Raw genomic sequence first — 25,968 nt, 5'->3', positions numbered from 1 at the left:
CCCGAGGACCCCTCTAGGCATGATGATGCCCTTGGGGGGGTTTCAAAGGCAGGGCTGCTGAGCCAGTGTGGGAGGTGGCAGGGACAGGCCCCGCAGGGCAGCAGGCTGCATGAGTGTTGGGCAGGGCTGAGGAGGAGGCTGCAGGGGGTCCGGGCAGGCATCTCTCCGACCCCACTCCTGCAGCGGCCTGGATCTGTCGCAGGGTAGAAAGGACACATGGTGGAGAGCCGGCCCTGGGGCCCCTGGGATCTGCCCTGTGCCGGGTGTCAGTGAGCACCTGCCTCCTGCCCCGCAGCCCCAGGGGTTCCACAGCTGGATTAGGGTCGTGCAGGAGCCTGGCTGTTTCTCTTTTCCCTCCATCATCTTTAGCTCATTGGCTTTACCCTCCAGGATGACAGCCTCAGCTGCATGTACTGTAATGACACACGGGCAGGACGGAGCGGAAGGCAAGGCCACTCAGCAGAGCTCCCTTGTCCAGAACTGGCCACGTGGCCACTTTTTCTGCACAGGAGTTTTTGAGAACAAGCATCGGGCAGAGGAGAACAGGTGAGCCACCACGGCTGGCAGACTCTAGTTCCTCTCCTGAGGCTGGTGCATTGCTGCACTGACAAATATCAGGGTCCTGGGGCACCTGGGTGGCTCAAGCCATTAGGCGTCTGCCTTCAGCTCAGGTCATGACCTCAGGGTCCTGGGATCGAGCTCCGCATTGGGCTCCCTGCTCGGTGGGGAGCCTGCTTCTCCCTCTCCCACTGCTGTGGCCTTGCTTGTGCTGTCTCTCTCTCTCTCAAATAAATAAATAATTTTTGGGGGAAAAAATGTAAGAGTGGGACAGACGTATAGTTTTTTTTTTCTTTTTTTTTTTCTTTTTTTTTTTCATGTAATGGACAGGGGATCCCTGGGTGGCGCAGCCTGCCTTTGGCCCGGGGTGCGATCCTGGAGACCCGGGATCGAATCCCACATCGGGCTCCCGGTGCATGGAGCCTGCTTCTCCCTCTGCCTGTGTCTCTGCCTCTCTTTCTCTCTCTGTGCGACTATCATAAAAAAAAAAAAAAATTCGTGTAATGGACAGAATTAATCAACATGGGCTATCTTTGTCTAAATGGGTGAATCTTGCATCAACGTTGAATGAAAGAAGCAGGCCACAGAAGGATGCATGTTGTATTCTTCATTTACGTAAAGTTCAAATGCAGACAAAGCCATAGAGATGAAGTAGATGGATACGTACATGGATGCAAAACACTGGGGGGAAAAAACACAAAAAGTTACCAAAAATCAGGAGAGCAATTTTCTCTCAGTAGGATGGAAGGGGAAGGATAGGGAAGGACCCACAGCCGGCTTCTAAGGGACCAGTAATGTCCTGTTACAGAACTTAGTTGGTGGACACAGAAGCTTTTATATTTTTTTATTTTATTTTATTTTATTTTATTTTATTTTATTTTATTTTATTTTATTTTATTTTATTTTATTTTATTTTATTTTATTTTATTTTAGAGAGAGAGAGAGAGAGAGCAGAGGCAGAGGGAGAGAGAGAAGCAGACTCCCCACTGAGCAGGGAGCCCAATGTGGGGCTCGATCCCAGGACCCTGAGATCATGACCTGAGCCGAACGCAGATGCTTAATGACAGAGCCACCCAGGCACCCCTCATTTTTCTTTAGTAGTCAACATACATACATCCACGCAGTCCAGTCGTGGACAGGGAGGGTTTCCTGGGAGACGGATTGTGAGCTGGGATCTGCAGCAGGAGGGGATGTTTGGTGGGGAGCGCTCTCTGGGACTCGCAAGTGAGTTAGAGAGGCGGCAGGCTGGGTGCTGGGAGACTGATACAGTCGCCACAAGGGCCTGGTCCATCCTGTGGGGAACGTGAAGTGGGATGGCCCTTCTGGGTTGTTTCTGAGGCATGGAGCCAGGCTTTTGTCCCTCTTATTGACCAGACGGAGAATGTGGGCTGCCCCTTGGAGAGAAGTGCAAGCTTGATCCAGGGTCTTGCCCAGACAAAGGCTCAGCTGTAAGCCATGAGCCACCAGCACTCCTGGCAGCTGGTGGAAAGAATGCTTCCATCCTGAAGAAGAGATCTGGGTGGCATGTTAGTGCACCCACTCCACTTTTCTCCCTATGACAATTCCATAAGAAAAATTTTAAAAGAGTTTTTTTTTAAAAAAACAAAAAACCATAAATTCTACACCCAACATGGGGCTTGAACTTACAACCCCAAGATCAAGAGTCAGTGCTCTACTGACTGAGCCAGCCAGGTGCTCCTCTACAATAAAAATTTAAAAGAAAATCTAGGGCACCTGGGTGGCCAGTTGGTTAAGCATCTGCCTTCGGCTCAGGTCATGATCCCCGGGTCCCGGGATCGAGCCCCACATCGGCTCCCTGCTCAGTGGGGAGCTTGCTTCTCCCTTTCCCGCTCCCCCCCGCTTGTGCTCTCTCTCTCTGTCAAGTAAATAAATAAAATCTTTAAAAAAAAAGGCAAAGACAACAAAAAAGAAAATGTATTACTGTAATGCGCCATATTAACAAATTACAGAAGAAAAAACATTGGATGGGATTCAACACTCATTTGTAATAAAACTTTTATATAATAAAACCAACCAGAGATAAAAGGGAATCATCCACCTGATTTAAGGAGCCTGCCTGTAACAAATACCCAAGTTAATTAGAAAAATTCCCTGTAAAGCACCGAGAGGAAATCTTGGCAAGTCTGCTGGGTGTGAGACCAACAGGCAAAAAAATCAATAGCGCTCAGATAATGAAAGCAACCACCAATTAGGAAGTATAATTTGTAAGAAAAGATTCCATTCTCTTATACAACAACAAAAAAGTAAGGTGCAGAGCCTAAATGCCAAGAAAAGATGTCCGAGCTCATTTTGAAATAAATGATGAGACTTAATTAAAGGATGATGGAGGTGACCGGAGCAAGGAGACAGATACTATGTCACAGCATAGTTAAGGTGAGTGAATTAGAGCAGACGCGAAGGGACAGCTATTGCCAAGATTGCATTTATATGAAGAGTCTGGGGAGGGGAGGGGAGGGGAGTTCTTGTTTAAGGGGTACATTGAAATAATTAATTAAATTGAAATGTTTAGGATGATGAAAAAGTGCTGGAAATGGATAGTGGTGGCGCTGCAACATTGTGAATGTACTTAGTGCCACTGAACTGTGCGCTTCAAAATGGTTAAGGGGCACCTGGGTGGCTCAGTCGGGTCAGTGTCTCTGCCTTCAGCTCGGGTCGTGATCCTGGGGTCCTGGGATTGAGCCCCACGCCGGGCTTCCTGCTCAGCTGGGGGGTCTGCTTCTCCCTCTGCTCCTCCCCCTGCTTATTGTCTGTGCGCTCTCTCTTTCTCAAATAAATAAATTAATTAAAAAAAAATGGTTAAGGGGTGCCTGGCTGGCTCAGTCAGTAGAGCACATGACTCTTGATTTTATGGTTTTAAGTTTGAGCTCCATGTTAGGTGTATAGATTACTAAAGAAAAGAAAAAGTTAAAATGGACATTTTAAGGGGGCGCCTGGGTGGCTCATGCAGTTAGGTGTCTGATTTCGGCTCAGGTCATGATCCTGGAGTCCAGGGATCGAGCCCAGTCTGGCTCTCTGCTCAGCAGGAAGTCTGTCTCTCTCTCTCCCCCTCTGCCCTTTCCCACTACCTGTGCTCTCCCTACCCCCCACCCCAAATAAGTCTGCTAAGGGATTCTTCTCTGCCTGCGGCCTGTGATCTAAAATAACTAGACTCCAGACACTGGCCACCCGGAAGAGTTAGAAAAAGCGAACACCGCGTGCTCCTGCCATTCAGACGGCCTCTCAGAAGCTGTCGCACGTCTCCATGAGATAGTGGAAGGCTGCCCCACTGCGAACCTCATATGGGAGTCGTCGGCCTTGCACCGGATTACTGATTCAGGTGGCATCAAGGTTGCAGCCTTTCAGCGGGGGACAGAGGGTTGGGCTGTTGAGTCAGATCGATAAAAAAAGGAGGTTCTGCATATTTCAGAACAGTAACTAAAAGAGGTTTGGGATGTGTCTACATTCACAAAGAACTGAGTGGGGCACTCTGAAGAAATGCATCAACAACATAGTCGGCCTGAAGCTTCGGTCTTTATTTATTTATTTTTACAGATTTTATAAATATTGTTTATTTGAGAGAGAGCGAGAGAGTGCAAGCAGGGGCAGAGGGTGGGGCAGAAGGGTAGGGAGAGAGAGGGGAAAGGATCTGGAGCAGACTCTGTGTTGAGCTGAATGTGGAGCCAGACGCAGGGCTCGATCTCATGACCCTGAGATCATGACCCGAGCTGAAACCAAGAGTCAAACGCTTAACCCACTGAGCCACCCTAGGCGCCCCGAGGTTTCTGTGTTTAGAAGGGCCTGCTTGCAAGGTTGGCCCTTGACTGGCATCTGGAAATTTGGCTTTTGGAGGTGTCCCCAGCACCCCTGATGGATAGGGTGTTTTACTGTGGCCAGAGTGTGGGAACAACGTGGCTCATGCTGAAGTAGCCTGTACCTAATTCCTAGCACGTAGCAAAATTCCAGGAGTAACATAAACCATATTGTTCACACAATCCAGGCCCAGTGAATCACCCTTCTCAGTGCCTTCTCACTCCCCAAATCCAAGATTTCAGATAGCAGCCAAGGGCCAGCCTTGCACACAGGCCTTTTAAAGGTGCTACCCACAACACACTGCTTAGAAAGAGAAAAGAGGGGGTGCCCGGGTGGCTCTGTTGGTTAAGCGTCTGCCTTTGGCTCAGATCCCTCTGCTTCTTCCCGCCTCTGCTGCTCCCTCTGCTTGTGTTCTCTCTCTCTCTTTCTCTCAAATAAATAAAACCTAAAAAAAAAAAAAAAAAAAAAGATAGAGGAAAGAGTAGCTTGGCAGTGAAGGTTGGCAGACACCACCTTCAATCAAGTGCTCAAGGTGAGCCTCATCAATGATAGGGCAAGGTGAAGTCATGCGCCACCCGAGGAGATGCAATGGGGACAAAGTCTCTTCTGTGATATTCTTGCCAAAGACACTTCATCTGAATCTAGAAGGAAACATCGACAAAACCAAACTGAGGGACATTCTATAAAGCAAAACTGGCTTATAAGGTTCAAAACTGTCAAGCTCGTGAAAGTATAAAAGAGATAGAGGGACAGTTCCAGATGGGAGGAATCTATAGGGCCGTGCAGCTAGGAGCTGTTGCGTGTGACTTTTTTTTTTTTTTTTTTTAATTAGAGAGAGAGAGAGAGAGGGCAGCCCTGGTGGCGCAGCGGTTTGACGCCGCCTGCAGCCTGGGGTGTGATCCTGGAGACCCGGGATCAAGTCCCACATCGGGCTCCCTGCATGGAGCCTGCTTCTCCCTCTGCCTGTGTCTCTGCCTCTCTCTCTCTGTGTCTATGAATAAATAAATAAAATCTTAAAAAATAAAATAAAACCTTTAAACAATAATTAGAGAGAGAGAGAGAGAGACAGAGAGACAGAGAGAGACAGAGGGAGAGGGAGAGAGAGAATCCTCAAGCAGATTCCCCACTACGCACAGAGCTTGTTGCAGGGCTCGATCTGCGACCCTGAGAACATGACCTGAGCCAAAATCAAGAGTCAGACACTCAACCAACTGAGCCCTTCAGGTGCACACCCCTCCCCCCATTGCATATGATCTTGACCTAGATCCTTTTGCTGCAAAAAACTATCGGGGCATTCGGCAAACTTGAATGGAATCTAATAATTCCAAGAATGGTGTTGCGAGTCCCTGAGTCTGGCCACCGTGTTTGGAGATTTTCTAGAAGGGTTCATGGGATTCGGTGTACGGTTGTACTCAGCTAAGACTTACTATAGCAATGTACTAAGGATACCCAGCCAGGTCACATGGGGCAAAGGCGCAGGGGGGCTTCCTTCTGTACCCTCCCTCCCATGAGGGGTCCCAGAGCACGACAAAAATGTAACAACATACGTGTGATGTTTCTGCCCGAGGACGCACGCTAGAATTTCAGCATCCGAGGTGTTCACTGGGGCCAGTCGCATAGGCAGCCTTTGCTTGGCATGTACCAACATTCCGACCCCCAAGAAGGAAGGCAAGTGCTTGGCGTAAACCATGCATTTGCGTGGTCCCAGCTCAGGGAACAACCCTCCTCACTCAGGGAATGATGGGATGGGAGCACCCTGGGTGCCAAACTCCCAGGTGCCAGCCAACGGCCAACCTTGTGAGCAGGTCTTTCTAAAGATAGCTATCTCGGGCCTGCTGGGCTTACTCTTCTCCGCAGTCCACGCCATCAACCTCTGGCCAAGGCAACCTTGGAGCCAAATTATTAGCAGGAGGACCCTGGTAAGACCAAACTGCAGCACTGGCTTGGTTATGACCCCAGGGTCCTGGACCCCGCCAGTTAGAGTAAACCCCATTAACCACAAGGATCTGTCCTAGAAAGCCAAGTTTCTGGAGGAACCTTTGTGTCTGGCCTGAGACATCAGCTTAGGGCCAGCCTAGACTTTTCTTAAAGATTATTTATTTATTTATTTATTTATTCATTCATTCATTCATTCATTCATGAGAGACACACAGAGAGAGTCAGAGACACAGGGAGAAGGAAAAGCAGGCTCCATGCAGGGAGCCTGATGTGGGACTCGATCCTGGGACCCCAGGATCATGCCCTGGGACGAAGGCAGGTGCTGAACCACTGAGCCACCCAGGCACCCAGCATATTCTGATCACCAGGTTGAAGCTGACTGGAAGGACGTCCCGGGCTGAGGTGGTGTCAGGGCATAACACGTACAAGATCAGTCCCAGAGGGCCCAGAAGCAAAGACTTTATAGGAATGAGGACACCCCTGCCCTGGTCAGGCAGGACAGGTTTACAGGGGCCCCTGTGTGGCCTCCGCCACGGGCCTTGCCACTCCAGGCTTGCTGGGCCAGTCCAGATGGTTCTGTTCTGGCCCTGCTCCCAGAGGGGATCCCCAAAGCAGGCAGTTCCAAACACTTGACTCTTCCGGGCACCAGTTCGTCCACCTTATGGGCACGGATGGCAGGTGGACGATTTCAGGGCCGGGGCCACCTCCTGCTGTCGCCTCCTTGGCTCCGTCAGCTGTGACCAGGGGACACATGGACATCTAAGATCAAAGTTTGAATTCGAAGCGGTCCAACAGCTTAGAAAGGCAGCCGCAGACATTCCTCTGATTTTTCCGCTGGGGAGGACAGCAGTGCTTGGCTTCCGGGAGAAGTTCTGGAAGATTCAGATCACTAAAGTCTCTCCCCTGATTCTGGGGCCTCCCCAGGTGCCAAGTTTGTGGTTTTCCAGTTTTTGCTCCAAAATCAGTGTGGCTCATTTGGTAATCATAACCTTACACCCCCCACCCCCCAAAAAAAAACTACTTTAAAAAAATTGAGATAAAATCCACACGATATACTTCATTCCACATTAGCCATTTAAAAATAGGCAATTCAAGGGGGCGCCTGGGTGACTTGGTTGAGCATCTACCTTCGGCTCGGGTCATGATCTCGGGTCCTGGGATCAAGTCCTATGAGCTCCCTGCTCAGCGGGGAATCTGCTTCTCCCTCTCCCTCTGCTCCACATCCCTGTTCGCGTTCGCCCTCTCAAATAAATAAATAAATAAATAAATAAATAAATAATCTTAAAAAAAATGTGCACCTCAGTGGCTTTAAGTACATTCACAGTGCTGTACAACCATCTTCACCATGTAGTTCCAGAACATTTCATCCTTCCATAAAGAAACTGCCGCTAAGTAGCCACCTTCCCTCGCCCCCTCTGCTCATCCCCTGGCAACCACTAGTCTGTTGTCCATCCCTGTGGATTTGCCTATTCTGGGCAGTTCATAGAAATGGAATCATATCATATATTGCTTTCTTTCACTGAGCATAAGCTTTTCAGGGTGCACTCATGTTGTAGTGTGGCTCAGTATCCCGTTCCTCCCCACCTCCGATCCTTTTGCTGGCTGAATAATATTCCATTGTACGGATATCTTTCATTTTGTTTATCCATTCATCAGTTGATACACATTTAGGTTACTTCTAGTTGGCTGTTAGGAATAATGCTGCTCTGAACATTCACGTGTAAGTTTTTGTTCCAACACGTTTTCTTTCTCTTGTTTTAAAGATTTTATTTTTATTTTATTTATTTGACAAAGAGCGCACATGCAGGTGGAACGGAAGGCAGAGGCAGAGGGAGAAGCAGGCTTTCCGCTGAGCAGGAACCCTGATGCAGGGCTCGATCCCAGGACCCCGGGATCATGACCTGAGCCGAAGGCAGATGCTTAACCGACTGAGCCACCCAGGCGCCCATATACGTGTTTTCAAGGCTCCTCGGTATATGTGTAGGAATGAAATTGCCAGGTCATCTGGTAATTCTGTGTTTAACTTCTTGAAGAACTGTCAGATTGCCTTCCAAAGCAGCTGTTCCATTTCACATTCCCACGGCCCCACAGTGCCTGAGGGTTCCGATTTTTCACATCACCACCACCATTTGTTATTTTCCATGCTTTTGCTTATAGTCATTTTAGTGGGTGTTAAGTGGTGTCTCATTGTGGGTTTGATTTGCATTTCCCTAATGACTAATGATGTTGAACATATTTCCGTGTATTTATCAACCATTTGTATATCTTCTTTGCAGAAAGGAGTGTCTATCTATTCATGCCCTTTGCCCATTTTAAATGGGGCTATTTTTTTCATGGTTGAGTGGTAAGAGTTCTTTCTATATTCTGCATACTAGGCTTTTATTAGATCATGACTTGCAAATATTCTTTTCCATTCTATAGGTTGTCTTTTCACTCTCTTGATGGTGTCCTTTGATGCACACCAGTTTTTAACTTTAAGGAAGTTCAATTTATCTATCTTTTTGCTTCTGTGACTTGTGCTTTTGGTGCCATATCTAAGAATGGATTGCCAAATCCAAGGCCATGAAGATTTATTCCTATATTTTCTTCTAAGAAGTTTACAGTTCTGGCTCTTAGATTTAAGTCTTTGATCCACTGTGAGTTGATTTTTGCAAATGGCGTGAGGTAAGGATCTGATTTCAAGGCAGCGTGGTGGCTTAGCGGTTTAGCACTGCCTTCAGTCCAGGGCCTGATCCTGGAGACCCAGGATCGAGTCCCACGAAGGGCTCCCTGCATGGAGCCTGCTTCTCCCTCTGCCTGTGTCTCTGCCTCTCTCTCTCTCTCTGTGTCTCTCATGAATAAATAAAATCTTAAAAAAAAAAAAAGGATCTGATTTCATTCTTTTCCATATGGTCATCCTGTTGTCCCACACCATTTGTTGAAAAAGTGATTCTCTTCCCATTGGATTGTATTGATACCCTTGCAGAAAATCAATTGATTGTAGATATGAGTTCTTTTCCTGAACTCTCAAGTTTATTCCATAGATCTATAGGTCTATCCTTATGCCAGTACCACACTCTTTTGATTACTGTATCTTTGTACTAAGTCTCGAAACTTGAAAGTGTGAATCCTGTAATTTAGTTCTTTTTTAGGATCACTTTAGCAACGGGAGCCCCTTGCAATTCCATATGAATTTTAGGATAGGCTTATCCATTTCTGCAAAAAATGTAGTTGGAATTTTGATAGGGATTATATTGAATCTATAGATCAATTTGGAGAGTATTACCATCTTGACAATATGAAGTCTTCCAATTGATGAACCTGGGGTATCGTTCCATCTATTTATGTCTTCTTTAGTTTCTTTCTGCAATGTTTGGTAGTTTTCAGTGTACAAATCTTTCACTTTCTTGGTTAAATTTATTCCTATGTATTTTATTCATTTTGATGCTATGGTAAATGGAATTGCTTTCTTAGTTTCATTTAAGATAATTATTGGTTGTGTATAAAAATTCAAGTGAGGGCAGCTTGGGTGGCTTAGCGGTTTAGTGCCACCTTCAGCCCAGGGCCTGATCCTGGAGACCTGGGATTGAGTCTCACATCGGGCTCCTTGTGTGGAGCATGCTTCTCCCTCTGCCTGTGTCTCTGCTCCTCTCTCTCCCTGTGTCTCTCATGAATAAATAAATAAAATCTTAAAAAAAATTTAAGTGAAATTTGTGTATTGGTCTTATATTCTGCAACTTTCCTTAATTCAGTTATTAGCTTTAATAGTGTGTGTGTGTGTGTGTGTGTGTGTGTGTGTGTGTTTGTATACTTTAGAATTCTGAATTATTGCCTGGGCGGCTCAGTGGGTTAAGCATCTACCTTTGGCTCAGGTCATGATCCCAGGGTCCTGGCATCTAGCACTGCAGCAGGCTCCCTGCTCAGCAGGCAGCCTGCTTCTCCCTCTCCCTCTGCCTGCAGTGCTCTCTCTCTGTCAAATAAATAAATAAATAAAATCTTTTAAAAAAAGAATTCTGAATTATTTGAAAATTCCCAAACTTTTCATCCAGAAGGGTTGGATGCAATAAGGGACAAAAGCACTTTCACAGAAAAACATTTTTATGGCATCTGTTTGGGTTTGCATCTCGGTTATAGCATTTTTAATTTTGGGCTGACTAGAGTTTAGTTCTTTTATCTCTGCAGTAAGGGATTCTCTAGTGTCTTCTATGCTTTTTTTCAAGAGAAAAACATTTTTATAAAACTTAATGAGAAAGACACACTATAGCCAGGAATTAGTCAGGATGAAAACCTGAATATTCAACAGAATAATTTACTACAACCTTTACCCCTTTTGTCCTGATCATTCATCCAGTGAGCAGCTGGAGAAGATCACTCTCATTCTGAGGACAGCTGCATTTAGTAATCAAGCCGCCTTCCTGAGGTGCATGTATCAGGGGAAACATGAGGGAAATAGAGTCAGACTATGAGTTTTCATTGTTGCAAACAGCCACTAATGGGGAAAGCAGAACACAAGTCAACAGCGGTGCCATTCGCCCAGAGGGGTCCAGAGTCCAATCTGTTAGGAGTGCCCAGAGGGGTCAAAGTCCCTGTCATGGACCCTTCTCCAGCTCACAGCTTTTGGCAGGAATCACAAGATAGAACTACATTAGAAGTTAGTATTTACATCAGAAATACAGAGCTGAGCAGTAGCTTCATTTTAGACAGTTCCATCAAAAAAGAAGCCTTTTCCTGTGGGCATTCTTATGTGACCCAGATGGTCCAGCCAGCATCCACGATGTTTGCACAGTTTAGGGTCCCACAGAGGGGTGTTTTAAATCTGCCAACATCCCAGAGTTAAGCCCTGTTCGTTGAGTGAATACCTGCTTTCCATTGAGCACAGCTCATGCTGAGAAAAAAAAAAAAAACAGTCCTCAGCAGACAGTATCAGGTTTTGGCTTAGAGTCAGGTCCAGGCAATTAGGATCTGTGAATGCAGGAATCCAGAAAAGCCAGAGGCTTTTCTTCGGCAGCAGCAAAGCTCTGTGGAAGAACCAGAAGTTCTTGTTCCAAGTCCAAATGATGAGAAAAGCTTTCGTAAGCTCTTTTACCTTGTCAGTCTTAGAGCTCAAATTGACCTACTCAAAAGTATTCACTCCTTCAAGAGAGTGAGAAGACAAGCCACAGTCTTGTGGGAAAAAAAATATTTGCAAAAGACCTATGTGATAAATGACTATTTATCCAAAATACCCTCTTGCACTGTTGGTGGGAATGCAAGCTGGTGCAGCCACTCTGGAAATAGTGTGGAGGTTCCTCAAAAAGTTAAAAATAGAGCTACCCTACGACCCAGCAATTGCACTACTGGGTATTTACCCCAAAGATACAGATGTAGTGAAACACCGGGACACCTGCACCCCAATAGCAGTAATAACAGCAATGTCCACAATAGCCAAACTGTGGAAGGAGCCTCAATGTCCTTCAACAGATGAGTGGATAAAGAAGATGTGGTGTATTTATACAATGGAATATTACTCAGCCATCAGAAAGGACAAATACCCACCATTTGCTTCGATTCTGGATGGAACTGGAGAGTATTATGCTGAGTGAAGTAAGTCAGTCAGAAGAGGACAATCATCATATGGTTTCACTCATACGGGGAATATAAGAAATAGTGAAAGGGATTATAAGGGAAAGGAGGGGAACTGAGTGGGAAAAATTAGAGAGGGAGACAAACCATGAAAGACTCCTAACTCTGGGAAATGAACAAAGGGTTCTGGAAGCGGAGGTGGGTGGGGAGATGGGGTAACTGGGTGATGAGCACTGAGGGGGGCACTTGACAGGATGAGCACTGGGTGTTAAACCCTATGTTGGCAAATCGAACTTCAATAAAAACAAATGAAAAAAAAAAAAAGAACTCTTAAACTCAAGAAAATAAGCAATCTGATTAAAAATGAAGAAAAGACCTGAGCAGACATCTCACCAAAGAAGACAGACATCCAGAGGGCAAAAAAACATATAAGAAACTTGACGTCACCTGTCATCAGAGAAATGCAAATTAAAACATCAATGAGCTCCTACTACACACCGATTTCTTTTTCTTTTTCTTTTTCTTTTTTTCAGTGCAAGAAAGGTGGTTTTATTAAAGCACGGGGACAGGACCCATCTGCAAAAACAGCTGCCAACGATGCACCAAATCCCGAACACTAACATTGAGTGCTGACGAGGGTGTGGAGCAACAGGCCCATTCATTGCTGGTGGGCATGTGCAATGGTCCAGCCACTTTGGAAGACAGTTTTTTACAAAATTAAACCTACTCTTGGAGGCCGGGGTGGCGCAGAGGCTGAGCACCTGCCTTCGGCTCAGGATGTGATCCCAGGATCCAGGATCAAGTCCTGCATCAGGCTCCCTTTGAGGAGCCTCCATCTCCCTCTGCCTGTGTCTCTGCCTCTCTCTCTGTCTCTGATGAATAAATAAATCTTAAAAAAAAATTTAATCTACTCTTACCATATGATCCAGGAATCAAGCCTCTTGTATTTACCCCAAAGGGTTGAAAACTTCTATCCATGCAAAAACCTGCACATGGACGTTTATAGCAGCTTTATTCGTAACTACCCAAACTTGGAAGCAACCAAGGTGTCTGTCAGGAGGTGAACTGGTAAGGAAACTGTGGTCCATCCGACAATGGGATATTAGGCAGCGCTAAAAAGAAGTGAGCTATCAAGCCATGAAAAGACGGGAAGAACCTTAAGTGCATGTTACTAAGCGAAAGAAACCAATCTGGAAAAAAGCTCCATACTGTATGATTCGATCTATGACATTCTGGAAGGCAAAACGTGGAGATGGTAAAAGATTGGTGGTTGCCAGAGGTCGGGAGGAGGGAGGGGATGAACAGGCAAAGCAGAGGATTTTTAGGGCAGTGAAACTATTCTGTGTGGTGCTATCACGGTAGATACGTGTCATGAGACATTGGTCTTAACCCGGACAATGTATGACACCAAGAGTGAGCCCTGTCGTGAACAGTGGACTCTGGGTCAGAAATAATGTGTTGGTGTATGCTCATGGATTGTGACAAACGTCCCTCTCTGGTGGGGAATGTTGGTAGTGGGGGAGGGTGTGTCTGCCTGGGTGTGGAGAGGGGAGATATACTGGATCTGCTCAGTGATCCCACTCAGTTTCGCAATAAACCTATAACTGCTCTTAGAAAAAAAAGTCTATCTAAAAAAGCTAATAAGGGGGTGCCTGGATGGCTCAGTGGTTGAGCATCTGCCTTTGGCTCAGGTCCTGGGATGGCGTCCCCTCTCTCTGTGTGTCTCTCATGAATAAATAAATAAAATCTTAAAAAAAATCAAACCAAATAAAAATGAAAAACTAACAATCAAATGAAGGTAAAATAAAGACTTTTGCTGACACATAGTCTATGCATCTGTGTGCGTGTGTGTGTGTGTGTGTATGCGCGTGCGTGCACACTAGGCTTGAAAATTAACAGCCACAGAGGGTCAGGCATTTGATCTTCATAAGGCCTCATTAGCAAACTAAAATTGTTTCAAAACTCCAAAGGGGTATTTGCCTGTAGATTGAAGATGGCCTCCTTTTTCCAGTGCCTCCTTTTCTCCAAAGGCTCCAATAGGCCAAAATAACAGCAAAAATCATCATTTACAGAGCCTTGTACTTGCTTCCAATGCCCCCCACTGGTGGCAAACATAAGAGAGTGTCGCACACACGCACACCCCATTTCTGCAGTAGCTTTCCCAGATCCAGATGATCTCTCTAGTGCATATTACAAGCATACACCATTTTATTGTTTTGTATTCTTTTATGAGATGGTGTGTCTGCTGCAGGCACAAGGGGAGACAGAGGAAAGGCTCAGAAAATCAGTTGATTGTGCTCACGGGTGGCAGAGACAGGAGGTGTGCCACGAAGGGCCGCATGGGAAAGACACAGCGTGGCCAGAAGGCGGGAGGCAGGACCTAGGGGAGGTTTAAACCATTATTCGGGTTCCTCTGGAAAGGCAGGGGAGGGTGAACCATTTAGAACTGAGCAATGTGCATGATTTCTTTCCTTTCTTTTTTCTTTTTTTCTTCTTTTTTTTTTTTTAGATTTTATTTATTTGAGAGAGAGTAAGAGGGCAGAGGCAGAGCGAGAAGCAGGCTGCCCGCTAAGCAGGGGCTCGATCCCAGGACCCTGGGACCATGACCTGAGCCGAAGGCAGATGCTTAACCGACTGAGCCACCAGATGCCATGATTGGGACTACCGGGGTGGTCCCTAATTACCTGGCACCTGGCCCTTGGGTGATGAAGCCGAAGAAGAGTGCCTCCTGGGGTGCTGGAGCCAGATGGAGGAGGTCTGGCTTCAGACTGGTTCGTTTGCCCATCAAAGGCGTGCTCAGCTCCGTTCTTTGCTACCCCTAAGAATTGGCTAGGAGGCACAGTGTCTCCCCAGCCAGAAAGGTCTTTCAAGCGGTCAAAATGTTGTAATTTACAGAAAACAAGCATATGTGTGTGTGTTTGTGTGTGTGTGTACATGTATACATATACACTGATCACTGTTTTTTTAAAATCCTACAACCAGATGAAATGATCGTCAAATACAAAGCCATTTTTCAAATTTCCCTTTAACTTTGACATATAATTGATGGATAAGATTGTATTATGAATTTCTCCCTCATTTCTGCACCTTTCATTACGAGTTGACTCAAATCCCTAGAAGTAAATTCAGCATTGGGGCGCCCGGCTGGCTCATTCGGTAGAGCATGGGGCTCTTGATCTCCCGGTTGGTCCCGTTGTGAGTTCAAGCCCCATGTTGGGTATGGGCCCTACTTGAAACAAAAAACAAAACAAAACATAAAACCCTCCAACATGTAAATTCAGCATTTACAGGGCTAACATCATGGCTGCTAGAATAGTTGGGGCTGCCGTGGCCTCCCAAGCTGAAGAGTTGGAGTGGTTTTTTTTTTTTTTTCTCCATCTTTCTCCCTCTGGTTTATCTAAAACTTTGATCCACCCTGAGAATGGATTTAACCAGTTGTCCTGAGAGCCAGGCAAACTTTTAAATGTTTCAGTTCAACTAAATAAGCCCATCTTCTAGGAACGTGGCCCCTTTCTCCTGGCATCTGGAGTAGGGAGCAACCACAAATTCACCGTGATCATCTTTTTTTTTTTTTTTTTTTTTTTAAGATTTTATGTATTTGGGGCAGCCTGGGTGGCTCAGCGGTTTAGTGCCACCTTCAACCCAGGGCTTGATCCTGGGGACCTGGGATCGAGTCCCGCATCGGGCTCCCTGCTTGGAGCCTGCTTCTCCCTCTGCTTGTGTCTCTGCCTCTCTCTGTGTGTGTCTCTCGTGAATAAATAAATAAAGTCTTTAAAAAAAAAGATTTTATTTATTTATTCACGAGAGACACAGAGAGAGAGGCAGAGACAGGCAGAGGGAGAAGCAGGCTCCCTACGGGGAGCCAGATGTGGGACTCGATCCCAGGACCTGGGGATCATGCACGCCTGGAGCCAAAGACAGATGCTCAACCACTGAGCCACCTAGGCATCCCACCTTTATCATCTTTGACCCCAAACTCATTGGGGGAGTGTTTGGGCCTCTTTTCCTCCTGCCTAGAGGAAAGAGGAAACCAGGCTGAGTTATATCACCGTAGCTGGCACCCGCCCAAGTCAGCCAGGGGATCCTGGAAACCAGCGCCCCACAGGTCGGGCCCATTGGTTTACTTCCATAGGTAACTTCTCCCTCTTATGACAGATGGCACCTGGGCTGTTTCAGACCATGGGTAACTCCATCTCCATGGCCCCCAGGAACCAGGGGCTCATCATCCTTCACCCCTCTCCCTTTTCCCCAAATAATGTTGTAGTCATATTTTAGGCCCCTTCTAGCAGTTCCACTGCCAGCCCCACTCTGTGTGTGTGTGTATGTGTGTGTGTGGGTAGAAGTAAATTCAGCATGAGGGCGCCCGGCTGGCTCAATCAGTAGACTTGAGACTCAATCCCAGGACTACCCCACGCTCAGGTATTTGTCAGAAGGACTCATGGAGCTCAGTACATACTTGTACTCACTGCTGAGATTCACTATAGCTACACAGCTGTTTGCATAGCTGGATCATAAAGGAAAAAGACAGACACTGGAAGTTATGGGTAAGGTTCCTCGTGTCCTCTCCCTTCCCCGAGGGCTCATGCAGAGTGCACTCTTGCCCCAGCAACAAAAATATAGCAGCAGGTGTGTGATATCCAGGGAAGCTCATCGGAGACTCAGCACACCAGGGTTTCACGGGGGGTTAGTCATCGAGGCGCATCTGCCTGGCTCGTACCAAAATTCCAGACTCCCAGAATGACAGCAAGTGTTCAGCATAAGCCATACTCTGCACAAATAGCCTAAGTGCCACAGCCACCCTTGTCAGTTAGGTGATGGGAAACCTTCCCCAAATTCAATTTCGCAGATGCCAGCCAAGGGCCAACCTTGCAAACAGGCAAAGGAAGAGGGAGAGAGAGAATCTTAAGCAGGTTCCATGCCCAGTGAGGGGCTCGATCTCAGGACCTGAGATCATGACCTGAGTCCAAATCTAGAGCCTGATACTTAATGAACCGAGCCACCCAGGTGCCCCGCCAATAGGCCTTTCTAAGGCGAGGCCATTTGGGGCAGTTACTGAATTGACGTGACCATCATGATTTGGATGGTTGGGTTGCAGTTATGCAGGAGAGACGTAGAAAATACACGCTAAAGAATTTTGCAGTGACGCTAGAGATGTACTAAATGTTTCAGGGGGAAAAAGCTTTGTGCCATACCTACAACTCCCCTGTTAAGTTTGAAATTGTTTCAAAATTAAAAAAAAAGAATTTGTTTCAAAATAAAGCATATTAAAAAAAAAAACAGTATGGAAGAGGGGAGAATGGATGGGGATGTGGATTGAGGACTGGCCATAAGCTGACAAAGCTATTGCTGGGGAATAGATACATGGTTCTAACACTCTCCTCTCTGCTTCTGTATATATTTCGAATTCTCCGTAACCAAATAAAACCAGCAAAAACCCTGTCAGCAAAGATGCCTTCTAAATGTGGTTATTTCTGGAAGGGGAGGGAAATGACATTGGGGGATACTAAGTATTAGTCTTCTTGTATTTCTTCTATACACAAATACACACTCAGAAAATGAGAAATACAGATAAGCAAAATAAATACAAAATCACCACTACCAGAGATCACCATTGCAGTAACCCTGTAGTTATTATTATTTTTTAAAATTTTAAGTAAGCTCCACGCCCAACATGGGGCTTGAACTCACGACCCCGAGATCAAGAGTCACATGCCCTATGGACTGGAGCCAGCCAGGTGCCCCTCTAATATTCTTACTCTTCTGAATATATATATATATATACATACAAACCTATATAAACACGCACATCTAGAAGGTAATCCAGGTTGTAAATAGTACGTGTGTGTGTAAAATGGTATCATTAACTTTGGCATTCACACACACACACACACACACACATATATACATGATATAACAAATGCCAAAATTAAATCATATGACTGCTTTTTTTTTTTTTTTTTAAAGGCAGCGGTCTCCACCTCTCCCTTCCTAGATGTTTCTCTTATTCCTCATATCCAGATTCCCCCAGTTAACCCAAAAATATCCTCTAGCGCTGAATTATCCAAACCAGTATCTACTTGAGGCCTACACACTCCCATCTGGTCATGACTCTTAGGTCTGTTTCAACCTGTCACAACTCCTTTTTTAAGAAACTGGCAAAACATGCCACCTCTGGGCGGGTCTGGCTGTTTCTTTGCCCGCCTTTCCCTTATATGGCGAGAAAGGGGTTGAAGGCCCGAACCCTTCAAAGGATCAGTTCACACTGGAATAAAGTCAATGGCCCACTTCACGTTAGAAGGTCTAGGGGTGTCTGGCTGGCTTCATTGGTAGAGTGACTTTTGATCTCAGGGTGGTGAGTTCAAGCCCCCCACCAGGTGTAGAGATTACTTAAAAAATAAAGTCATAACAACAAAAAAAGACGACCTAGAACGTCTCCCTGACCCAGCACCAGTGAACTAGCCACGGCCCTGGACTGGTGTGAGGTTGGCTTGATCCAGGTTCCATCTGGAAAGTCACAGTGTGGCGTCACTGTGACACTGTACCCACATCCACTGTCTGCCTTGTGCTTTTGACCCTGACCGATGATCTTTGTCTGAATCGATGATTTCCTTAAGGCTTGGGAAAGAACACTGTGCTCACTCTTCCATTCTTTCTACTAAAACACCTTCTATTAGAATTTTTTTCTGTACTGTCCCATCCTCCACTGGGACAGTTTGTTGCTTCAAACCAAGCAGTAATCAAGACAGTAACATCATATTCCTATTTCAAAAAACTAAGGCACTTTTGGGGCACCTGAGTGGCTCAGTCGGTTAAGCACCTGGCTTTGGCTTGGGGGCCTGTTCCCAGGGTCCTGAGATGGAGCCCCACGGCTGGCTCCCTGCTCAGCGGGGAGTCTGCTTCTCCTTCTCCCTCTGCTCCTCCCCCTGCTCGTGTGCTCTCTCTCTAAAATAAATAAATAAATAAATAAATAAATAAATAAATAAATAAATAAATAAATAAAATCTTTTAAAAAAATGATAAAAGATCTGAGGCACTTTTGGCAAAATAATAAATTTATTGTGTATGATTGGCAGATTGTGTTGCTGATATATTATTCTCTCAATGTTTGCGGAAAGTCTCAAAATAAAAAATAATTTTATACACCATACAATCACAGGGGTCCTGGAGGATCTCCAAACACTTTTTGAGCTATGAGGCCTGGTCCCGGCCTTGAGGCTGCGGGAGGTTGTTTGCCACCCAAGGTGGCTGGAATCTTCCCAGCCATAAGGACAAGATCGTACGTCAGAGGTGAGAGGCCTTCTCTAAAGGGACCGACCAAGCCCCTGAAAGCAGAAAGGACAGGAGACAGGACAGAGGGGATGGGGGCTGAACCAGAGGGCCTGGGCGGGGGTTAGGGTGAAGAGCCCTGTCTAGAACTGGCATTCCTCCATGCTCACCAACGGGGGAAGGGTTGCCCCATGACAGCAGTAGGTAGCTCTGAAGGAAGAACTTTCCTCTAGAAGTTTCCAGAACCCAAAGAGGGGGCCCAGCAGGACCCTCGAAGGAATCCTAGAGTACCTGGGATGCAGAGGAGGTACATGCCCTTGGTTAATGAGAAGTTCTGGCCGATGGTCCCCAGGTCCTGGAAGGCACCAGTCAGGTTGTTCTGCAAGGACGGCCCTCCACTAAGACAGCCGGGCCCGCACAACCACACTGGAATTGGTCACACGGGCTCCATAGTGACCAGCCCAGAACTGAGTGTCCTGGCCCCAGTGTTCGAAAGACACAAAGCGGACGCCCATCTTGAGGTTGGAGAACACGTGGGTGACCTGTAGGTAGAGGAGAGATCGGGCCTGTTGTGCCACAGCCTTCTGGTAGAGGGAATCACATGGTTCCTCATCCTAATTCCTGTCCCCCCCAGGTCTGGGTGGGTTTGTTTGTACCCAGGAGTATGGCGGAAGTGATGCTAAGTGACTTGGCCAAGTGACTCCCAAAGCTTGGTCAGAAAAAGGCAATGCAGCTTCTGTTGGGTTTCTCTAGAACCTTCCCAATGGAATTCTGAGCCACCAGTAAGTCGAGTCTGGCTGCCCTGAGGCAGCTGGGCTGTGAGGACATGCAAATCAGACCTAGCAGAGGGATCCCAGATGGAAGTAAATGAAACTACCAGCTGCTGTACGTACACATGCACACGTATATGTGCACGCACACACACACACACACACACACACACACACACACACAACCACCCTGCCCTTTGGTTCCCTCCAGCCACTGTCTGAATGCAACTACCCAAGAGGAGAGGGGCCCAGAAGCACCCCCAGCAGAGCCCTGCTTATTGAAACCACAAGAGGTAAGAACTAAGGTTCACAGGCCCCACCACCCTCTCCCGTGACCCTGCCAGGCACCCACCTGAAAGCAGACGTTGTTGTTCCACTGCTGGATGGGAACAGGCATGGCAGAGAATTTATCCAGGACGGTCTGGTTGGCATCTAGAAGCTGGACAAGGAGTCGGTACATACAGCCACTGTCGTGTCGGGCTCCCCACCTGTGGGAGGAGGGAGGCCGTCAGGGCTGGACAGGCCCACCTCATCTCTTCAGGTGTCTGCCTGCCTCCCTCCACGCCAAGCCCTCCCCACATCTGCAAACCCAAAATGGAGTCCTCCACTTAGCACACCAGTGTCACCTGGGAGCTGGGCCCCACTGCAGACCCAATGACTCAGCCTGCAGTAAACGGGGTCCCCAGCGGGTCCGCAAGCACATGCATTTTCGAAGCAGTGACCCAGAGCAATGCCCCTTCAGGCTCCTCCTCTCGTATTATTAAGGTGGCAATTGAAATCGCCCATTCTATGTTTAAACAGTGGCAAAAGATGGGATTTCCAATGTGTACGTTGAAAATACAACTTTTGGGGCACCTGGGTGGCTCAGTGGTTGAACCTCTGTCTCTGGCTCAGGGCATGATCCTGGGGTCCTGGGATCAAGTCCCGCATCAGGGTCCCTGCATGGAGCCTGCTTCTCCCTCTGCCTGTGTCTCTGCTTCTCTCTCTCCGTGTCTCTTATGAATAAATAAATAAAATCTTGAAAAACAAAAAAGAAAATACGACTTTCATATCAGTCATTTAAAAGGACCATGGGAGGGCAGCCCAGGTGGCTCAGCGGTTTAGCGCCACCTTTGGTCCAGGGTGTGATCCTGGAGACCCGGGATCGAGTCCCACATCAGGTTCCCATCAGGCTCGGCTGGCTCAGTCAGTAGAGCGTGTGACTCTTGATCTCAGGGTTCTGAGTTCAAGCCCCACATTGAGTTTAGAGATGACATAAAAATAAAATATTTTTTTTAAAGATTTTATTTATTTATTCATGATAGTCACACAGAGAGAGATAGAGAGGCAGAGACACAGGCAGAGGGAGAAGCAGGCTCCATGGAGGGAGCCTGATGTGGGATTCGATCCTGGGTCTCCAGGATCACGCCCCGGGCCAAAGGCAGGCGCCAAACCGCTGCGCCACTCAGGGATCCCAAAAATAAAATATTTTAAAAATAAATAAATGGACCACAGGAATCTGAATATATTTAGTCACGATGGGATACCCAGTAATATTAAAAAAAACCCAACAACACAACAACATCCAATATCCATCAATGGTAAACGGATAAATTACAGTATATTCATATAATAGATTAGTAAACAACAATGAAAGCAAACTCACTGGTTACATGCAATTGGGAATCAATTTACAAACATGTAGTTGGAAGAAGCCAGGAACAAAACATACACTGTGGGACTTTCTCTCTCTTAAGTACAAAAATGGACAGAACTTATCTATGGTAACAGAATTCAGGATGGCAGCTACCCTTGAGTGGTTAGTGGTGGGAAAGGAGCTACACACCTAAAATATGTACACTTTATTATTATTATTTTAAAGATTTTTATTTATTCATGAGGGACACACAAAGAGAGGCAGAGACACAGGCAGAGGGAGAAGCAGGCTCCATGCAGGGAGCCCGATGTGGGACTCCATCCCTGGACCCCGGATCACGACCTGAGCCGAAGGCAGAGATGCTCAACCAGTGAGCCATCCAGGTGCCCCTAAAATATGTACACTTTAAATAAATAAATATGTAAACTTTTAAAACTATGTACACTTTTCATGCTAGAAGTTAAAAGTTTAACTCAAGGGTAATGGGCTGCAAAAATACACAAATAAGTTTTTACTTCAGAGACTTCACATCGTTCTACTTCTAAGAATTAGATGTCTGCTCTACTTCTCCCACACAATTTTGTCCTCATGGAACAGTGACATATTTTAATTTTCTTCTGATCAGTCAAAAGACTGCCTTTCCATACTGTTCTGTGCCAACCACATACCAAAATATATACATATAAATAGAAATTAAAATTTTTTCCTGTGACCATAAAGCTCCAAGTGTTAACATTTTTCCTTTGGGATTGAATTATTACCCAGCAGTGGTTCTCAGACCTTGCTGCAGATTGGAATCATCTGGAATGCTAAGAAGATACTGCATACGAAAGAATTTAGTCTGGTCTGGAGGTATGGATGGCCTTTGCTCTCAGTTTCTGGGACGTTATCTCTGGATCCTTGGAATATCGTGGCTGCCAGAAGTATCTTTGCTTGCTTGATTCCAACGTGATTCCAGTGGGGGCTGACCACAGCCACACAGTCTCACTGTGGGGGCTAGCCACTCCAGAAAGACCCAACAATGTGGCTTAGGATATGTCAGGCAATATCCGTTGACCAGGAGTCTGAGTTTAATCACGTGATGAAGCCCCAACAAAATTCTGGGAAACAAAGCTCAGGTGAGCTTCCCCGTTTGGCAATATTGTGTGTATATTATCAATTGGATGCCAGGACGGTAAATGCATCCTGACTCCATGGCGAGGGAACAACCGAAGTTCTGTTTGGTACTTCTGTGTGTGGACACTGCCCTAGCTCTTCTTTCCTTGGCTGATTTTATTTTTATTTAATTTTTAAAAAAGATTTTGTATATTTATTCATGAGAGACACACAGAGAGAGAGGCAGAGGGAAAAGCAGTGGGGAGCCCGATGTGGGACTCGATCCCAGGACCCTGGGATCACAACCTGAGCTTAAGACAGATGCTCAACCACTGAGCCACCCAGGTGCCCCGCCTGAGGCTGATTTATAAATGTTAGGCTTTCCTTGTAATAATCTGTAATTATGTAATAGTTTAGTGAGTTCTGTGCATCTTTCCAGTGAATTATGGAAGCTGAGGGAGGTTTTGGGAATCCCCCAAACTTGCAGCTGCTGTTGAAGCGAGGATGGTGTGAGGATTGTGCCCTCTAACTCTGCAGCCAGCTCCAAACTTTTCCCAGATACTGAGACCCTGCTCCCACCCACAGGCACTCTGATTTAACTGGTATAGGGTCTGACCTGAGCGTTGGAAGTTTTAAATGATCCTGCGTAACATACAGCAAAACACGGGAACCACTGATTATTATGATCAAATGGTACACTGCCGACCCAAACAACACCGATGTGTTACTCTAGTTTGATAACTAATGATTAAATTAAAAACTATTTTATTGTAAATGTATCTCCTAATGAGATGGATTTGCATGTTGCGGGTGGTGGGGGATAGTTATGATGTCTTTAATTAAGAGTGAATTTGGGGGCACCTGGGTGGCTCAGTTAGGCGTCCGACCCTTGATTTTGGCTCAGGGAATGATCTCAGGGTCCTGGGATCAAGCCTCCCTATTGGGCTCCGTGCTCAGCTGGGAGTCTTCTAGGATTCTCTCTCTCCCTTTCCAATGATCTCTCCCTGCCCCCTTAAATAAATAAATCTTTTTTTAAAAAAGTGAATTTGGGGGTGCCTGTCTGGCTCAGTGGGTAGAGCTTGCAACTCTTAATCTCTGGGTTGTGAGTTCAGGCCCCACATTGGACATGTAGCCTACTTAAAAACAAAACAAAAATGCAAAGTAAGAGCAAATTTGGTAAGGCTGAAATTTCAAGTGGTTACCTTGCCTGAATCTCCAGTAGTCTTTTTTTTTTTTTTTTTTAAGATTTTACTGATTCATGAGAGACACAGAGACACAGGGAGAGGGAGAAGCTGGCTCCCTGCAGGGAACCTGATGCAGGACTCGATTCCAGGACCCCAGAATCACCACCTGAGCCAAAGGCAGATGCTCAACCACTGAGCCACCCAGGCACCCTCTCCCATAGTCTTCACATCTGGGGGAGGGGGGCACACACCATAGTGAGGACCTTGCTTTTTCTGTAAAACTGAAGGACTCTGACAAGGGGAGTGGACGAGGACAACCATATGATGCCACCACCAGTGATGTTATGTGTAGCTGGTAATTTTAGAATCAGGGAACACAGCTGTAGAGGATCTGGAATCTCCTCACCAGAAATTATCTGGGTCACATATCCCTTGGAAACTCTTCACGTCCGCATACCCCAGTTTCAAGACCGTCGCTACAGACCATAAGCTCTGGAGTCAAAGGAGTCTGAGCCTAATGTCAGGTCTCACCAAGTCCTAGCTGTGCCACCAGAACAAAGCACCTCCCCTTCAATTCTGAACCCCTCAATTGCTCCCGAAGCTCTGAACAATCTGAGGTCCTGAAACACACATTCTTGGAGGATCAAGGCTCAAAAAAGCAAACCAACCCACCGAAACAGTTCACACTTCCAGAGCGCTGGCTATGTGCTTGACATGTAACCCTATCTTGTAAAGATGGGGAAATCGAGGCACAGGGGGACTTGCCCAAAGCCACTAAGCTGCAGAGCCAGGGACTTGGGAAGCCTGGCTCCAGAATGCAAACTTAGCTAAACTACCCTACACCGCCTCCTCCTAAGGCAAGGCGCATGTGATCCACAGACGAGACTGAGCTGCTCAGAGTCCTCTGTAATTGGGGCCAATCTGGCATCTTGCAATCCAGCTCCATCTGGGGGCGAGGGGAGCGGTTCAATGGGTAAACCTGTCACCTCCCGGAGGAACTGGGGAGGGGAGCGGCCTCGGGGAAGTCACTCACGAGAGGGTCACGGCGCATGGGGTCAATGGGGTCAGTGCTGAGCAAGGGGCTGCTACTGTCATCATACTCACCAGTCGGAGACGCAAATCTCGATCTTGCCACTATCCAGCAGCTCCGGCCACAGACCCTCCTCCTCCAGATCCAAGACCTGCTTTTTGCGACACCAGCTAGGAAGGAGGGAGAAAGGGCAATGACAAGAGACAAGTCTAACGGACGACGGCCCGGCCCCTGCGGGGAGGGGGCGACTGGCGGGGTTAGGGGCGTTCACCTGAAGGATGACACGAAGCAGGTCTGCGAGGGGGCCCCAGGCACCGTGGACCTGTTCACCTCCACCACCCAGCCGTCCCCGCCGTGCTGCACCATCCATTTCCGGAGGCCTTCTGTTAAATACAGGAGGCTCAGGCCCCAGCTCGCCGCCCGCGCACCGGCCGGCGGCCACCTGCTCCCCTCCCTCGCCCCCTCCTCCGCGCCGGGCCCCGGGCTGCGGGGAGGCCCCGCCCCGGCTGCGGGAGGCCCCGCCCCCGCCCGCGGTGAGGCCCCGCCCCGGCTGCCCGCCGCCGGCCCCCCAGCCCGCGCTCCCCACCCTGGCCGCAGGGGTTGCGGATGAGGTTGCGTCCGATCGGCCGGCGCTCGCAGAAGCGGCCCAGGAGGCAGGGCCCGCCGTCGCGGGCGGGGGGCAGGCAGCTGCGGGCGAGCGGCAGCAGGGCGCCGTGGTCGCGGGCCAGGATGAGCAGCCACAGGGCCTGGCCGTCCACCAGGGCGCGCCAGCCCCGGCACACCCGGCGGCAGCACCCCAGCAGCGTGCGCGGGGGCACGTGGCTCAGCACCACCAGGAGCAGCTCCGGCGGCAGTTGGCTCAGGTCCAGCGCCTCCTCGGGGTCGGGCTCCGGCGCGGGGACCCGGGCTGGCCGGCCCCGGGAAGCCGAGGCGCCCATGGTCCCCGCCCCCCGGCCCGCGCCGGCCCGGCGGTGACTGCGGGAGAGCGAGGTCAAGGAGTCAGGGGCCCGCAGCCTCCGCGGCGCGCGCAGCTTCCGCCGGCCCCGCCCCGGCCTGCGGCACCCAGGGGCCGCCCGCCGCCTCCGTCGGCCCCGCCACGCCCCGGCTCGCGCCCCGGGCCCGGGCCCCGACCCGCAGCCT

The 25,968-nt window shown here is 47.7% G+C and overlaps 1 protein-coding gene across 4 annotated transcripts; it reads right to left on the bottom strand.

The window, feature by feature from the left end:
• Nucleotides 1–1,112: 1,112 nt before the first annotated feature.
• On the bottom strand, nucleotides 1,113–25,844 carry FBXO27 (F-box protein 27). Of its 4 annotated transcripts, none has more exons than XR_013354435.1 (6): nucleotides 25,415–25,814; nucleotides 25,100–25,211; nucleotides 24,903–24,998; nucleotides 20,236–20,371; nucleotides 19,405–19,655; nucleotides 1,113–1,239 (listed from the first exon to the last, which is right to left on the bottom strand). XR_013354435.1 is itself a non-coding variant. In XM_077852673.1 (5 exons), exons 1-5 carry the CDS (start codon nucleotides 25,764–25,766, stop codon nucleotides 19,512–19,514), a joined length of 840 nt encoding a protein of 279 aa, XP_077708799.1. In that variant the 5' UTR covers nucleotides 25,767–25,814; the 3' UTR covers nucleotides 18,882–19,511. The 4 variants fall into 4 exon arrangements, 2 of the variants coding, with proteins under 2 accessions (XP_077708799.1, XP_077708803.1); XR_013354427.1 differs by lacking the exon at nucleotides 1,113–1,239 and adding an exon at nucleotides 18,882–19,169; XM_077852673.1 differs by lacking the exon at nucleotides 1,113–1,239 and having other exon boundaries at nucleotides 18,882–19,655.
• Between the last annotated feature and the right edge of the window lie 124 nt (nucleotides 25,845–25,968).

The sequence above is a fragment of the Canis aureus genome, chromosome 1 (genome assembly GCF_053574225.1).
Source record: "Canis aureus isolate CA01 chromosome 1, VMU_Caureus_v.1.0, whole genome shotgun sequence".
NCBI classification, from domain to species: domain Eukaryota; kingdom Metazoa; phylum Chordata; class Mammalia; order Carnivora; family Canidae; genus Canis; species Canis aureus.
Note: the sequence above shows the minus strand (reverse complement) of the source record. Positions and strands in the feature narration are given on the sequence as shown.

Bases quoted from the DNA above. Each gene is read 5' to 3' on its own strand.
- FBXO27 (XM_077852673.1), bottom strand. From the start codon at position 25,766: ATGGGCGCCTCGGCTTCCCGGGGCCGGCCAGCCCGGGTCCCCGCGCCG. The intron at 25,212-25,414 runs GTGGGGAGCGCG...TGTATTTAACAG, and splicing joins CCGCAACCCCTGCGGCCAGG to AAGGCCTCCGGAAATGGATG. The intron at 20,372-24,902 runs GTGAGTATGATG...CTCCTCCCACAG, and splicing joins GAGATTTGCGTCTCCGACTG to GTGGGGAGCCCGACACGACA.